The following is a 15,255-nucleotide window of genomic DNA, read 5'->3' on the forward strand; positions in this document are numbered from 1 at the left end:
ACTGGAACCATGGTAGTATTTAGCCTAAGGTTGTTCAGACTTACTGTCTTTATCCTGTTCCTTAGCACTAAGTTCAGGTGGAATTTAGTTTTGAAAATCACTATTTTCCTTTGTATTTCCTTCCTTTGTATTGCTGCTGAAGAAGTAAAGATATTAGGAGAAAATAAAAATGTATTTTAAACTAGAGGTAGTTATTTGAAGTGTTGTGTTTTTTCTTTTGTTTTTTTCCCTTTGTCAAATACATCTTTGGAAGAGGAAAAGCGATATAATAATACATCATTCAGCATAGAATTTTTTCTTTGTTTTTAAAACAAGAGTTATAATTATTCCCTTAGTCTCATTATAGAAGTAATATATACGGATTGTTTAAAAAAACTCAAAACACAGGAAAAAATCACTGTTACCCATAATTCAGAGATGTAGTTAATTTCAATAGTAACCTCTTTTATTTGTAGTGTTTTTATAATACAGTCTTTATAACAGCTTTCAAGACTTTCACATTATTCCTCTTGGTCTTCTGACTTTATGAGGCTTTGCAGGGCAGCTAGTTAAATAGTTGAGGAAATGGAGGTTTAGGGAAGTTGTGTTTGCAGGTCATATGCGTTAGGCAGCAGAGCAAACTAGAATACTGATTTTTGACTCCTAATTCAAAGCTCTTTTATTTTTGAGAGAAAGAGACATGCAGAGTGTGATTGGGGGAGGGGCAGAGAGAGAGAGGGAGACATAGAATCCAAAGCAGGCTCCAGGTTCTGAGCTGTCATCAGAGAACCCAATGCAGCGACTTGAACTCACAGACTGGCGAGATCATGACCTGAGCCCACGTCAGACGCTTAACTGACTGAGTCACCCAGGTGCCCCATGAGCTCTTTTGTCTATACCATCATTTGTATATTATAGTCCTATCTTGGATTGCCTATTGAAGGTGATGGAATTTATGTAACATTTTTATGTACCTGAACATTTGTATTCCTTTCTAACACCATTGAAAATATAAAAAATGTTTTGAAATATGAGTACAGTAATATTAATGTTACTCTTTGAGACTGGGAGGGCCCTTCTATATGGACTCATGCCATGCTTCTTTCATAGATGAGAATTTGTCCAGTTGGCCTTTGATAATGTGACTGTCAGCTGTAAGTGAAGGAGTGAATTTGCATGTCTGACAGCTTAGAAGTACCTAAAGATGTTTAAAAATATTTTATTTTTTTGTCTGTAGGATGATGTATATAATGCCGAAACCTTTTTAGATTAGATGGGAAGCTCCAGAAGGGGCATGTCTGTTTTACCTACAGTATACCTAGTCCTGGTCATACAGAAAGATGCTCAGTAATACTCGTTGAATTAATAAATTTGTGTCCCAATTTTTTTTTGTTATAAAAAATCTTTGTTTTATTCATGGTTAATAGAGGTAAGGTGTTGTTTGATGGACTGCATGGTCAGGTTTGTTTGACTTTTGCAGACTTTCTAATTTAAGGGCTTCTAGTTAATTTTAAATAAGTTTCACATTAGTAATGGATTTGAACTCTTTTTTCCTTTGGTCTAAATATCAAAGTTTATTGAAATAAAATATAACCTATCATAAAAAATACTAATATCACTGGTTACAGTTTTAAGTATATTAACAAAAAATCCGACATTTTAATCCTAGAATGACACTATCTATACTTGTGGTACAATAACAAACATGAAGTTAAATATGGAATAATGAAGAATTCTATCAGAATATTTTACACTTTCCCATCTATGTTCAGTATGCCTTTTTTAAGGAATATCCTCTGGAAGTGAAACTTTTGGAATATGTTTAAAGACATAGTTTTTTAGGGGTGCTTGGGTGGCTCAGTCGGTTAAGCGTCCGACATCAGCTCAGGCCACGATCTTGCGGTCTGTGAGTTCGAGCCCCGCGTCGGGCTCTGGCTGATGGCTCGGAGCCTGGAGCCTGCTTCCGATTCTGTGTCTCCCTTGCTCTCTGCCCCTCCCCCGTTCATGCTCTGTCTCTCTCTCTCTCAAAAATAAATAAACGTTAAAAAAAAATTTTTTTTTAAAAAGATCTAGTTTTTAGAATTAAATAGCTTTAATATAATTAACATTTAAAATAATAACTTTCTTTCATAGAAATTCAGTTCAGTTCTAAGCTGGGTGGATGATTTTAGGTGTCATCATTTGAAAAAAGTATTTCAATGCTGTTTTGTATTAATCTCTAGGGTTGCTATTATTTTCAGACTGGAATTAAAGCTGGTCATAAAGCAAAATGGATGAATTGTTCCACAAGTAGAAAGGGCATTAAGGTAGTAAAGAAAAGGAGAAAAGAATAGGTGCTCATACACAATCTGTATAAACTCTTTGAGAACTCTTTTTCAATTGGCCAGTCTTGGCCTAGCACAAAGAGATCTATATGTCATAGCAACTTCCCGAACCAAATAGTTGGACAGTAGAGTGGAGGAAGAAAACTTGTTTCTTCTTGCTGCATTTCAAAATGACTTGCTCTGCAGTCATTATACCGTAATGGATTTGAGCTTTGATGAGATCAGCAACTGGGCATTGATTATTTGCCATCCAACAATATTTTATTCTAGAAAACATTGTCTGATATGTCTCTTGATTTGCTTTCCAGGTTGAGGAACATACGGTATGGTTTCAATACTATCCTTGTGATCCTGATTTGGCGCATTTTTATTGCAAGATCACAAATGGCAAGAAACATCTGGTACTTTGTGGTTAGTCTGTGTTACAAGTTTCTGTCATACTTCCGGGCATCCAGCACTATGAGATACTGAAGACGAGAATTTAGCATTAGAACATCTATGCATATGGTGGTCTAAATGCACAAAATGTAAAATGTACTTAAGTCATCTCACCTTTTGTCAAGACATTAAACCATCTTAGATCAGAGTGTGGAGTACAGTATGGTACATTTTATGTAACATTTTAATGTTTATGCTTACAAAATCTAGTGAACACACTGTGGTTATGCCAGCTCAAATCTACAATAACCACCAAAACCATGACTTAACATTTTGATCCCTGGGGACAAGGGGTGGGGTGAGGGTAGGAATGGGGAAATAGGAACACTGACCAGTATAACTGTGCAATTCTGGAACATATTGATTAAAATATGCCTTAACATATAGTGAGTTTCTAATTCTAATATATAGTGCAGTGGAAAGCATTTATTTGGACAGGAATACATAGCTAAGTTGGTAGATATTTAATTCTTCGGTGTTTGGTTTTTTTCATCAGTTGAAGTGGGTTTTAGTTTTGTTAAAATTATAGCCATACTATTTTTACATCATTTCGTAAGTTATTAAGTGGTCTCCAACGTGAAAGACATGTTCTCATTTTCCTTTCTCTGATTAGTGGTCTGATGCACATCATTTTTTTGTAAGCAATCAGTTGCTTCCATTATCAGAAGGCTATATGTTATTCTAAAGACCCTACTGGATCTAATGAGTTTGAGAATCCATATCACCATATGCTATGTATTTTTTGAAGGAAAATGAGAACGAATTCAATAAGACTATTAGTGTCAAAAAGAAGACGAATACAGTTTTCTTCTCCACATTATGACCAAATAAAAATCAGTCCTGTGAAATTGTGTTCATGTTTTGAAGCTGGAGGATTTCTTGAGACTGGCAAAGAAGGGTGCAGGTGGGGAGGGATTCACCATATTGTGCTCTCTTCCCTGTGTACATTATATTAATAGGACTTTTAAGGCTTATACAGTCTTTCCAGTGAAAACTGATAATGCTTTATTATGGAAGAATATATTTGCAGATAGTCCTAACATTAAGAAAATGTTCTCACATGTGTGTAAACACATACTAACTTTTGACCTTGAGAGCTGAATTCCTTCAAGAAAAATAAAATAGTGCATAAAATAACGTGTATAAAATTAAATAAAGGACTTTATTTACATACCACCTAAAGTAGCAAACTGTTGAATGAGATATCATTTATTTTTTCTGCATGTAGTTTTAAAGAGATGCATTATAGAAACAAGTAATAGCAAGAAAATTAATGTGTATTTTAATGATACATTATTATTCCCTTTAAACCTTTAAACCTTAATAGTAGTAAACTGTCCTTACTGTTTTAACATACGTTTGGTTTAACAGATTGATCAGCATAACATGTTCGAATTTAGCTGATCAAGTTGTACTATATTTAAATCAACAGTATATCTTGAATGTGTTTAATGAGGTCAGTTCACAATACAAAAAGTTACATAGAACTTTACATCTTACTTTCTCTGTCAATTTAAATGCAAGAAGTTTATTTTGTTATTGTGAAAACCTAAATATAAAGGAAACCACCTTCTTCCATGCAGGTGTGTAATCTTGAGAAGGAAAAATGCTTCCATGGTGAAGCCAGATTTTCTGTAGTAAAACTTTTAAACATTATTTTAAAAGAAATATGTATGTATGTGTGTATATATATATATATATATGTGTGTGTGTGTATATATATACATATATATATACATATATATATATATATATATATATATATATATATATATTCTCATATATTCTCATATTCTTTGAAACGATACTAAGTCTCTGGTCTAGGACCATACCTTGTGTAAGGCGTGAGAGACCATGACAGTGTCTAAAAATGGAATAAATGATGATGCCTTTAATTTAAAGTGGCCCATAATTAACTCTAGATGCTCTGTACATTGAGTACTCCATCTCTCCAAATACATTTCCGTAATGGGTTGAAAACATGCTAACATTTGTATGATGTTTGTGCTCTGCCAGATAGTATACTTAGAATCAGGTGAAGTGTCTTTGTATCTTGCAAAAGAATCAGGTACAACTTTGACAGGCATGTGAAGTACAGAGGGGGGTATGTCTTCTGAACCATGTCATTGTTCTTGTAATCCAGTGTAGGGAAATGCTAGCTAGGCAGGTGCTGAGGCCACTGCATTAATTTTGTGTGTTTAGAATTCTGTTGTCAGAAGAAACTCATGAATGAATTAATATATCATTGTAGAACTTAGTTCTGAAATTAGTGTGAAGAATACATAGGTTGTTAATCCCCACCAACTAGACTTAAGCTTAACTCAAAGATTTTGGAAATCATTTTTGTTGATGTCATTTGTCAGACAGAGTTTAGTTTTGTTTGATTATATTTTCACACGAGCTCCATTTTTAACATAATAGCCTAATAAATTTGACATTTCATTTAATTCATTTGATAAAAAGCTATATTGTAAAACATTTGGGTTTTTTCACCTCTCTTCACTCGTGATTCTTATAATTCTGTGTGTTTGTCAATTGTGACATCATTTGTGGCTATATTTAAATTTGACTTGGCAACATTAATATGTTTTAAAAGTCAACAAAGAAGCATGGCAATGTGTTCTTTGACTTAAGAATGGTATAAACATGGTATAAAAATGGTAATAAAGATTGGAAGTAGGGAGGAAAATAATCTTATTTCTCCCCTTTTTTTGTGTGTGTCTATAGGAACTGGTTCAGGGTTTTTTTTGCTTTTTGTTTTAAATGTAAATTGATAATCTTTTATAAGAAGTAAATAGAAGCATTATTGGGTGCCTTTGTTTGTAAACCAAAAAGTAATAAATGAATCCCTATATTTCCATTATAGTATTTATTGTATTTTTACGATAATTATCCTGAAAATTACCTGTGAGATGATGTGGTTAGAATTCCAGGAAGCAGGCCTCACGTATGCTACTTACCTTTTTTTAGGTGCACTTATTACCTCTTGTATCTTAATGTTATTTAATTCTGAGTTTTTTACAAGCATTTTAGGGGAAGCATATGGACAGGATGAATGCCTTTCATTAAAGTATTATTTTCATGTATTTGTCTGGAATGAGGTAGTTTTTACCAGGAGACTGTCAATGTCTCATTGCGCTCCAGCCACTCTCCCCCACGTTGAATGATACCGTTTTAATTTATGGGTACATTGGTAGTAATTTATCTGTTGAGGGAGGATGAGGGATCACTCACTGGTAATAGAGACTAACCGTAAAAAAGAAGGTGTTGGGCTTGGTTTGGGTGAGTGTAAATGGCCTTTTTCCAGGCCACCTCCAAGCCCTGACTCGAAACCATTAGCACTGATTTGCTCTACTCTGAGAAAAACTCTCTAACCATTTGCATGAGAAACTAGAGACAGTAAGGTATGCTGCATAACTTGATAGAGAAATGAGTTCATTAAACTTATAGTCTCTGTGATAAAAGAAATATGAAATATTTTCTTATTGAATAATTAATGTTTTTATCTTAAAGCATTTTCTAGTCATAGAATGAATTTATCTTTTTTTTTTTTATGGTGGTATGTTCTTCTATTTCTGTTTCTCTTAAGATTCCTAAGCAAATCATCTTTGTCAATTGAGCATAGTTGTGTCTAATTGTTAAATAATTCCTTGATTTTTCTTTATTAAAGACAAGTTTGAGTAACATTAAGTTTGACGTGCTCCTTTTGCAAGTTGATGGCTGTAAAATACATTTATGTAGAAAAACACAAAGTGAGAAGTATGAATTTAATATCTTTACTGTAGGCCTGAAATGAAAGGAATAAGGCTATAATTGTTTTTCTTTCTCTTTCTTTCTTTCTTTCTTTCTTTCTTTCTTTCTTTGTCACAGATCACAGACACTGCCTTTAATTTTATACAAGAAAAGAGGCACTGGAGATTTTTCTGAATTCATTAAAATAAACAAATATTCATAGTTACGGTCTTCGAAATATTTACCTTAAGATTCTCTACTAGATGTTTAACTTCATTTTCTTTTTTTTTTTTTTTTAATTGTTTTTTTCAACGTTTATTTATTTTTGGGACAGAGAGAGACAGAGCATGAACGGGGGAGGGGCAGAGAGAGAGGGAGACACAGAATCGGAAACAGGCTCCAGGCTCTGAGCCGTCAGCCCAGAGCCCGACGCGGGGCTCGAACTCACGGACCGCGAGATCGTGACCTGGCTGAAGTCGGACGCTTACCCGACTGCGCCACCCAGGCGCCCCTAACTTCATTTTCATATTACAGCTTCATGGGGTTGAAGTAGGTGTCCTCCAAAGATGCTTTGGAGACAAAATTGCTTTATTTTCCGCTGGTTGTACAGAAAACCTAATACATTCTCGCTGTCTGTCTCTCTCTTATGCGTAAATCTGTTTGATCTTGAGATTTAGTGACCAAGTGTAACTAGAACGTTTTAGTCTGAACCGTGTAAAAATGCTAATATTTGATCATCTTAGACCTATAAAGGTCTAAGGCTTTCATATGACTCAACCTAGTATTAGAGCTGCTTTTTTGGTTTTATTTTTTTAAAACATCTGAACCTAAACATACAGAAGAATGTGGTTTCATTTAAAATAGTCATCCTGGGAGATTGTAGATCAGTACTTAATTTTTTTGACATTTAATACCTAATTTTCTGCTTTATGTTGTATCTTTCATAGATTCTTGTCATTTCTCCCCACCTGGTTGTTGGTTTCTTGAAAGGCAAACCAGCCTTGTACCCTTCATGTAGTAGAAGTAACACTAGCGAACGTTTGTTGAGCATTTATGCTGTGTATCAGCCAGTACTGTAAACATTTTACATATATCAACCCACTTAGGCCTTTTAGCAACCCTTTGAGAAGGGTTCCTCTATCACCTGTGATTTATAGGTGGGTAACTGAGGCAAATGGTATAACTGTTTACCCATGTTACCAGTTCTAGTGGCAGAGCGTAGGTGTGAACTTAGGTAAAGCCCTGCTCCACAATGCCCAAGACAGTACTGTAGGAACATAAATGTTTCTGGACTATTCAGAGAAGTTGCCTGACATGCTGTTGTTCTAAATGTCTTTATTGGCTTCTTCCTTTTATCTTATTTTTAAAGTTTATTATTTTGAGAGAGAGCATGTATATGAGTGGGGGTGGGGGAAGAGGTGGGCAGAGAGGGGAAGAGAGAGAACCTTAAGCAGGCCCCGCACTGTTTGGAGCAGAGTCGGATGCAGGGCTTGAACTCATGAACCGTGAGATGATGACCCGAGTCGAAATCAAGAGTCAGACCCTCAGTCGACTGAGCCACCCACACGCCCCTTTATTGGCTTCTTCATTTTAAAACCCAGCACTCATCAAAATATTGAGAACTTACTATGGGTCTGGTGCTATGTTTTATACTGCAGTTATCTGTTTATCCATTCGTATCACTCACCACACTATAAGCTTCTCAGTGGTCCAGACATGAATATAACACACTGCCTGCCCTTTAGGATTTGGTGATTTAACATACATAAGTACACAATTTTAAACAGGCTTTTTGTTTATTTATTTTGAGAGAGAGAGAGAGAGCAGGGGAGGGACAGAGAGAGAGGAAGACACAGGATCTGAAGCAGGCTCCAGGCTCTGAGCTGTCAGTGCAGAGCCGGACGTGGGGGCTCAAACTCACAAACTGCGAGATCATGACCTGAGCAGAAGTTGGACGCTTAACCAACTGAGCCATCTAGGTGCCCCAAGTAAACATAATTTTATACAACATACAAGGAAAGAAAAAGACGAGATACTAAAAGCACTAAAAACACTGCTTGGTGTTTCAGGGAAGAGCTCATATAAACACCTGACATTTAAGTTGTGGTTGTAAGTCTGATTGGAACAAGGCTGGGATCGAGATGCATTCCATGTATAGAGCAGAGCACATGTTAAGGCTGGGCAGTGCGGTGCAATGAGGAAATATTTTGGTGCTACAGGGGAAGACGACGAAGGGAAGATGAAGTTAGGGGCCAACGAGGGCCTGTGCATGGTCAGTGCACTCTAGGCTGTGGAATACCTCTTGTCTAAAACACTCCGTTTCCCCAGCCAAAGCCCACCTATTAAATATCAATAGATTTGTGACTTTAAATGTACTGACCCATTACATTTATAAATGAAATTAGTTTGAGAGAAAAAAGTCTACTCCTACCGTGTCCCTAAGTACTTTTGAGAATACAAGCCACAAGAGTATTTAAACAACTAGTTTCTGGTCTTCAGTTTTTTGATTCTCCAAGTAGGATCCCTAGACCAGCAGCATCTGCGTCTCCTGGGAACTCCATAGAAATGCAGCTTTCCAAACCATCCCAGACTTAGTCAGAAATGGGTGGGCCCGGCAGTCTGTTACACAAACTCTCAAGTGACTGTAAAGTGCATTGAAGGTGGAGAAGCTCTGGGCTCTATAGTCAGTCTTTGTGAGGTACCAGCAAGGTCCAGGCAGAGTGCTGTTCTAGGATCTGGAACAAGGTCTGGAAAGTTCTACTTGAAACTAAAAATCACTATAGAAAACACCATACAAAACACATAGTAATACATAGAAAAGGGTCTGGCCTGGCAGGGATAATGCCAAAACGTTCAAGTTAGCCTTGTGTGGTGGAGTTATGGTTGGTTTGGCTTTTTGTCCTTTATTCTCATATTTTCTAAGTTTTCTGCCGTGAGCCTGAGTTTTCTTTTTCTTTTCTTTTCTTTTTTTTTTTTTTTTTTTAACCAAAGCAGAGTTTTTATTTTAAAATAACTTTACAGATGTGGGTGCATGGAATTTGGAAAAGTAACAAAAATGTAAAAATGTGTCTTTTCTCCAATAAAGAGTCAAGGTCCATTCATTCTGGATTTTTAACTCCAAATCTTGAGGTGGAATTCAGTCTCACAATTAAGGAATGACAACTTACTAGGCAGCAATGACCCTTGAAACCAGGTCTTTGTTCATATTCTACATTGGTTAATTGTGATTTGACAGAGAATCTGCTCCCATTCAGCTCTTGGTAGACCGAGAAGGTGTTCCTCGTTCTTAAAGCGGAGTTCTGGAACCAGCGCCGTGGGGATCTCTCTTAACTACCATAACATGGTGCAGGCAGTTGAAAGTGTTGCTAATTTGAGAATGTCATCTTTGAGGAAATCTGAAATGATCAGAGTTCTGTGGCCTTAAGCTTTATGAAGACAGGACTTGCCCCACCTCCCCCATTAGATTGAAAATACCTCTTCACTTTGATTTCTGCATTTGATTGTGAGCTCTCCCTTAGAGCAGGGCCTGTTAAAGTACCTGGCACATAGAAGTTACTCAATAAGCCTTTCGACTTACTGATAACGTGAAGTTTGTTTTGTTCTTCCTTCTGTGAGTCACAAGATTTTAAGCTCCCTCCTCATGTACAAGATTTTGCAATTGAGGAGACTTTGCCGAAAAGGATGTGAAAGTGGTTTACACTGTTAACCATTTATTTATTTTTTTAATAAAGCTAGAGATGCTAACAAAACAAACAGTGCACTTGCCCCAAGGTAGAAACTCCACAATTGACAAATTTTACCAAGTCTTTTATTCAACAAGACTTTTTATCCACTAATATAAAATCGTGCTTAAATTCTATCTTCTAAACCCTTAGCAGGTTATAATCAAAATAATAACTCTGGGGGCGCCTGGGTGGCGCAGTCGGTTAAGCGTCCGACTTCAGCCAGGTCACGATCTCGCGGTCCGTGAGTTCGAGCCCCGCGTCGGGCTCTGGGCTGACGGCTCAGAGCCTGGAGCCTGTTTCCGATTCTGTGTCTCCCTCTCTCTCTGCCCCTCCCCCGTTCATGCTCTGTCTCTCTCTGTCCCAAAAATAAATAAACGTTGAAAAAAAAAAAAATTAAAATAATAACTCTGATGACTGTATTACCTCCAGGGTCTTTCTTGATAAAGATATCTATTCAAAGAAGCCTAGTTGAAGGGCGAGTTGATTTCTGGAACGTGGTGATTCCTAATGGTGTGTGCTTTAGATTAGAAAAAACTCGGGGTGAGCTTTATGAATGCTTAGCAGTGCTAAAGCCATTGGGAGGGTGGGCTGTGTGTAACATCTAACAGCATTGTAGAATGACCTAATGGAACACTTTTACATGACTACATCATCTGCCTTCCCCACTATGCCAGAATCCATCTTACAGGCCTGGGCCAATTTTTGAATTGTTTTCCAGTTCATAGTGCGCAATGCACTGTAAGAATTGCCTACCCTGCTCTGATGTCTTCAATCCTCAATTCCTTCATTCATATAATATCAGTATTGTCCTAACTCCTGTCATGTTAGGACCATCCTCCTACCTCTCCTGTATTGTCAGATGTACTTTACCTGCAAGTACACTTTGTATATCCATACTTGGTTGGCTTGACAGACCATCAAATTCTACCTATCTGTGACCATCCCAGAGCAAATGAACTGTTTCTTGAAGAAATGTCAATACTGGGGTCCCAGAAGGGATTTAGCATGATCATATCCAGAGACCCTCCTCCTTGGCACAAGGGCAGACATATTAGCGTCTTCTCAAAAAGACACGTACACAAAACCATCCCCATAATTTTACCATTTTTCCCTTGGCAAGAACTTTCTAGTTATTCCATTTGAGTTGAGTTTCTAATTCTGATGCACAGTCCCCTGTTTGCCCCTAAGACGAAGGTTCCTATGTGCAGTGTTCTTCCTTCACCCCACAGACCTACTCTTTGCAACTGATTTCCATGCCTTGTCTGGTTCCTCTTCAAAGCATGCTCTGCCAGCAGCTGAATGATCTTCCTAAATCACAAATATGTTCATGTTTACCCCTATATACTTAAAACCCTAAGGGACTCCCCTTTTGCACACTGTCCCCAGGACCAAGCCCATACTTCATGACACGGTTTCAATAGCTCATCATGATCTGGACAACTTCTTGGCTCTCACATTCTTCCTATTCCTCATGTCCAAACCACTTGGTGTTTTACCAAATCTCTCTAGTCTCTCTTGCCTTGATCACGATATCCCTCTACCTGCAAAATTGTGTCTACTCTCTCCAACTTTCTCATTTCAGTTTAGACATCAAGTCCACATCAGGGATGCCTTCAACTGCAAATAGCCAAGAAAGCCAGATGGCAGCTAATTTTTTGTGAGCATTGATTTACTGTCACCATCAGCATTATTGGTATTATTTATAATCATAAGTTCAGTCTTCCAACCTATTCTTAAGTGATCCAGTGGCTGTGATAAAACTCCATTCCACATTCCCATTCCCCTGGTTCCAAACCGGGGATCACAAACAGGTTTTATCTTAGCTATTGTTGCCAATTGGTTAATAACTGATACCCATGATGAAAAAATTTTGAGACTCGAGACACTCAGCAGAAGAGAATGCCTTGTGTGATCTGTCGTGGGTGCAGAAAACAAGCGTGGCATGTGTGCAATGTGTCTGCCGTCTTTTGCCAAACTTGTGCATCTCTAAACGGCTTGGAATAAAAACGGTTTCACAGTTAGCTTGTTGGGATGAAAAAGCACAATTCTAGATGAGGAAAAGCATTATGATTACTTTTTCTCTAATTGGCATACCTGGTGCATTGTTCCACTTTAAATGATAAAACAGCCTCACTTTTCTAGGATTAAACCCAATTTAGTTGTAGTATAGTTATTATTTTTTGTGTACATTACTCAGCTCAGCTTGCTAGTATTTCTACTCATCAGTCAACTTTGAATTGTTACAACACTTAACACATAAGAACCTTACAGCAGTAGTTACATTTATCTCTTTCCCATTTTTCATGCCTTTGTTGTCAAAATTCTTTTTTTTTTCAACTTTTCCAAGTATTACAAACTGCAGAAACATTTTTGCTTCAAATAGTCTACTGTTTTTCGTGCCAATGAACTTAAGAAAACAAAACGTAGTTAGCATTTATGGAGTTCTTTATTCCTTCATGTAGATCCCTATTTCCAGCTGGTACCATTTCACCTTGGCCTGAAAGCATGAACATTTCTGGTAGTGTAGGTCTGCTGGTGGTGAATTCTTTAGCTTTTGTTTATCTGGAAATGTCTTTATTTTATCTTCATTTTGTAGGATATTTTCCCTGGAAAAAGAAGTCTATGTTGGCAGCTTTTCTTCTTTAGCATTTCAAATATATCATTTTAAGTACATCATTGTCTTTTGCTCTCCATTGCTTCTCATGGGAAGTCGGTGATTATTCTTATATTGCCCCCTTTTAGGTAAACATGCACGTTTTCTTCTGGCTACTTTTATTTTGTTTTCAGCAGTTTGACTATCATAGATATGTTGAGTTGTGTGGTGTTTTTTTTTTTTTAAATGTTTATTCTGCTTATGTTTTACTGAGTTTTGTCTGGGGTCTGTGGGTTAATAATAGTTTTCATCACATTTAGAAAATGTTGGCCATTATTACTTCAAAATTTTTTCTGTGTCACTCACACGTTCTTTTCCTCTAAGACTCCACATATATATGTATTAGACTGCTTAATATTGTCTTATAGACACTGAGGCTATATTTAATTTTTCAGTCCCTTTTTCACTCTGTATTTCAGTTTGGATCATTTATATTGATTTGTTTTCAAGTATACTGATTTTTTTTTCTTTTTGTAATGTCTAATTTACTGTTAAACTACATCTAGTAAAATTTCATGTCAGATATGACAATTTTTAGTTCTACAGTTTCCATTTAGCTGTCTTTTTATAGTTTTCATTTCTCTACTGAAATTTCTTACATCAATCTTTTCCTTTAAATCTTCCATATACTTATAATAGCTCTTTTCAAGTCCTTAGCTATTAATTCCAACGTCTGTGTCCTCTCAGAGTGTGGTTTTTTAGGGAGCCATTATGTTGTTGTTGTTGCTGCTGTTCCTGGTTGTAGGTCACATTTTCCTGTTCCTCCTTCTCCTATCTTATAATTTTTATTGCTTGCTGAACCATGTGGATATGACAGTATTGAGAGTCTGGACTTTGTTTTCTTCCTTTAAAGAACATTGAGTTTTGGTTTTGTAGGAGTTAATTTGTTGGTAGATCAGCTTAAAGGAGTAGGGCTTTCATGTAGCCCTTATTCTAAGGCTAGAACAGATCTACTCCTACGTACTTCTGAGCTCTTCCACTCAGTGCCTGGGGGCCACTTTATTGTGTCCAATCAGAATATAAACACTTCGGATTGTGTAACATTCAGAATCTCCATTTGGCTTACACAGACCCTGAAGGATAACTCTTTTCCTGATTAGTATTCGGTCAAAGACCCAAGGGGGTCCATGCGCAATTTCAGGAGCTACTGCCCTGAAGAACCTCCCCCCCCCCCCTCTGGTATCCTGAATTTCAATTTCCAAGCACCTCAGCAGCTCCAGACTCTGATCTTTATTTCTTTCATATAGCAAGGCTACACTCAATCCTAGGTTCCCCAAGGTTCTGGAAACCCCTTCTGAGAGAGCCAGGTGACCTTGGTATTTCTGGCTGTCTGATTAGGGATGTGCCTGATATTCAGGAAGAAGCCTGCAGCTCCCTTTGTCCCACTAGATCCAGCGGAGGCAACCAGCTCCCTGTCCACCCCCCCACTCCTTGCTAAATCCATCTGCACTCTCATGCCTTCCAAACCACCGAACACCAGAGGTCAGTGTCAGTGGAAAGGGCGGGACTGGAGGGGATTTAGTTCCTCCATCATCCCCACCAATACCCCCTAGCCATTGCATGGTATTCTTTGATAGGGATAATTTGTCTCAAAGCTATGGAAAGCTTGAATATAAGAATCTTCAGTTCTGAGCCTGGGTGGCTCCGTCGGTTAAGCGCCCAGCTCTTGATTTCGGCTCAGGTAATGACCTCACAGTTTGTGAGATTGGGCCCCATGTCGGGCTCTGTGCTGACAGTGCTGTGCAGAGCCTGCTTGGGATTCTCTCCCTCCCTCTTTCTCCCTCTCTGCCCCTCCCCTGCTCACTTGCATGCACTCGCTCTCACAAAATAAATAAAGAAACATTAAATAAATAAATAAAATATTGCTGTCTTTATCTGTAGATTTAAAAAATTAATGAGGCCACTTGGGTTCTTGGGAACAGACTCTGAGTTGGGGTTTCAGAATCAAGCTGTTTACTAGGGATTGACACCTGTGAGAAGAAGGAACTGAAAACAGGTTGGCAGAGGAGGAAATTAAACTCTGTTGGAGGCCTGCTAAGGCTTCAGCCCTCTAGCAGGGAGCTTGGGAGTCACTATTGCCTGTTAGGTGCTTTGCATCAAGCCGAATGACTGAACCTAGATACCCCACCCCTCTCCCTCAGTCACCGGATCTGTGTTGCTCCAGTTAGGGCAGAACTTTGGGTATGGCAACTCTCAGAGCAAGACAGACCCTGCAGGAGCCGTCTCAGAGGCTGTCTGCTGACCACGCTCTGCATTTGAGCAGCACATCCTCCCTCGAAGAAGAATGTGGTGGTACATCTCTCAGGGCTACCACAAAAAAAGGTGCTTGCTGTGGAAATGCAGCTTTAGGACAAATACTCTTGCTGATCTTCCCAACCCGATTGTCACTCCTAAACTCCATCTG

At 37.9% G+C, this 15,255-nt stretch overlaps 1 protein-coding gene across 6 annotated transcripts in view; it reads left to right on the forward strand.

The window, feature by feature from the left end:
• The window catches only part of FAR1 (fatty acyl-CoA reductase 1), a 78,110-nt gene extending 72,283 nt beyond the window's left edge, over positions 1-5,827 (forward strand). For all 6 annotated transcript variants that reach the window (XM_045484595.1, XM_045484599.1, XM_045484596.1 and 3 more), the window contains one exon: positions 2,612-5,827. In XM_045484595.1, coding sequence (XP_045340551.1) covers positions 2,612-2,774 — 163 coding nt within the window. In that variant the 3' untranslated portion in view covers positions 2,775-5,827. The remainder of the gene's footprint in view (positions 1-2,611) is intronic.
• Positions 5,828-15,255: the final 9,428 nt, after the last annotated feature.

The sequence above is a fragment of the Leopardus geoffroyi genome, chromosome D1 (assembly GCF_018350155.1).
Source record: "Leopardus geoffroyi isolate Oge1 chromosome D1, O.geoffroyi_Oge1_pat1.0, whole genome shotgun sequence".
Lineage (NCBI taxonomy): Eukaryota > Metazoa > Chordata > Mammalia > Carnivora > Felidae > Leopardus > Leopardus geoffroyi.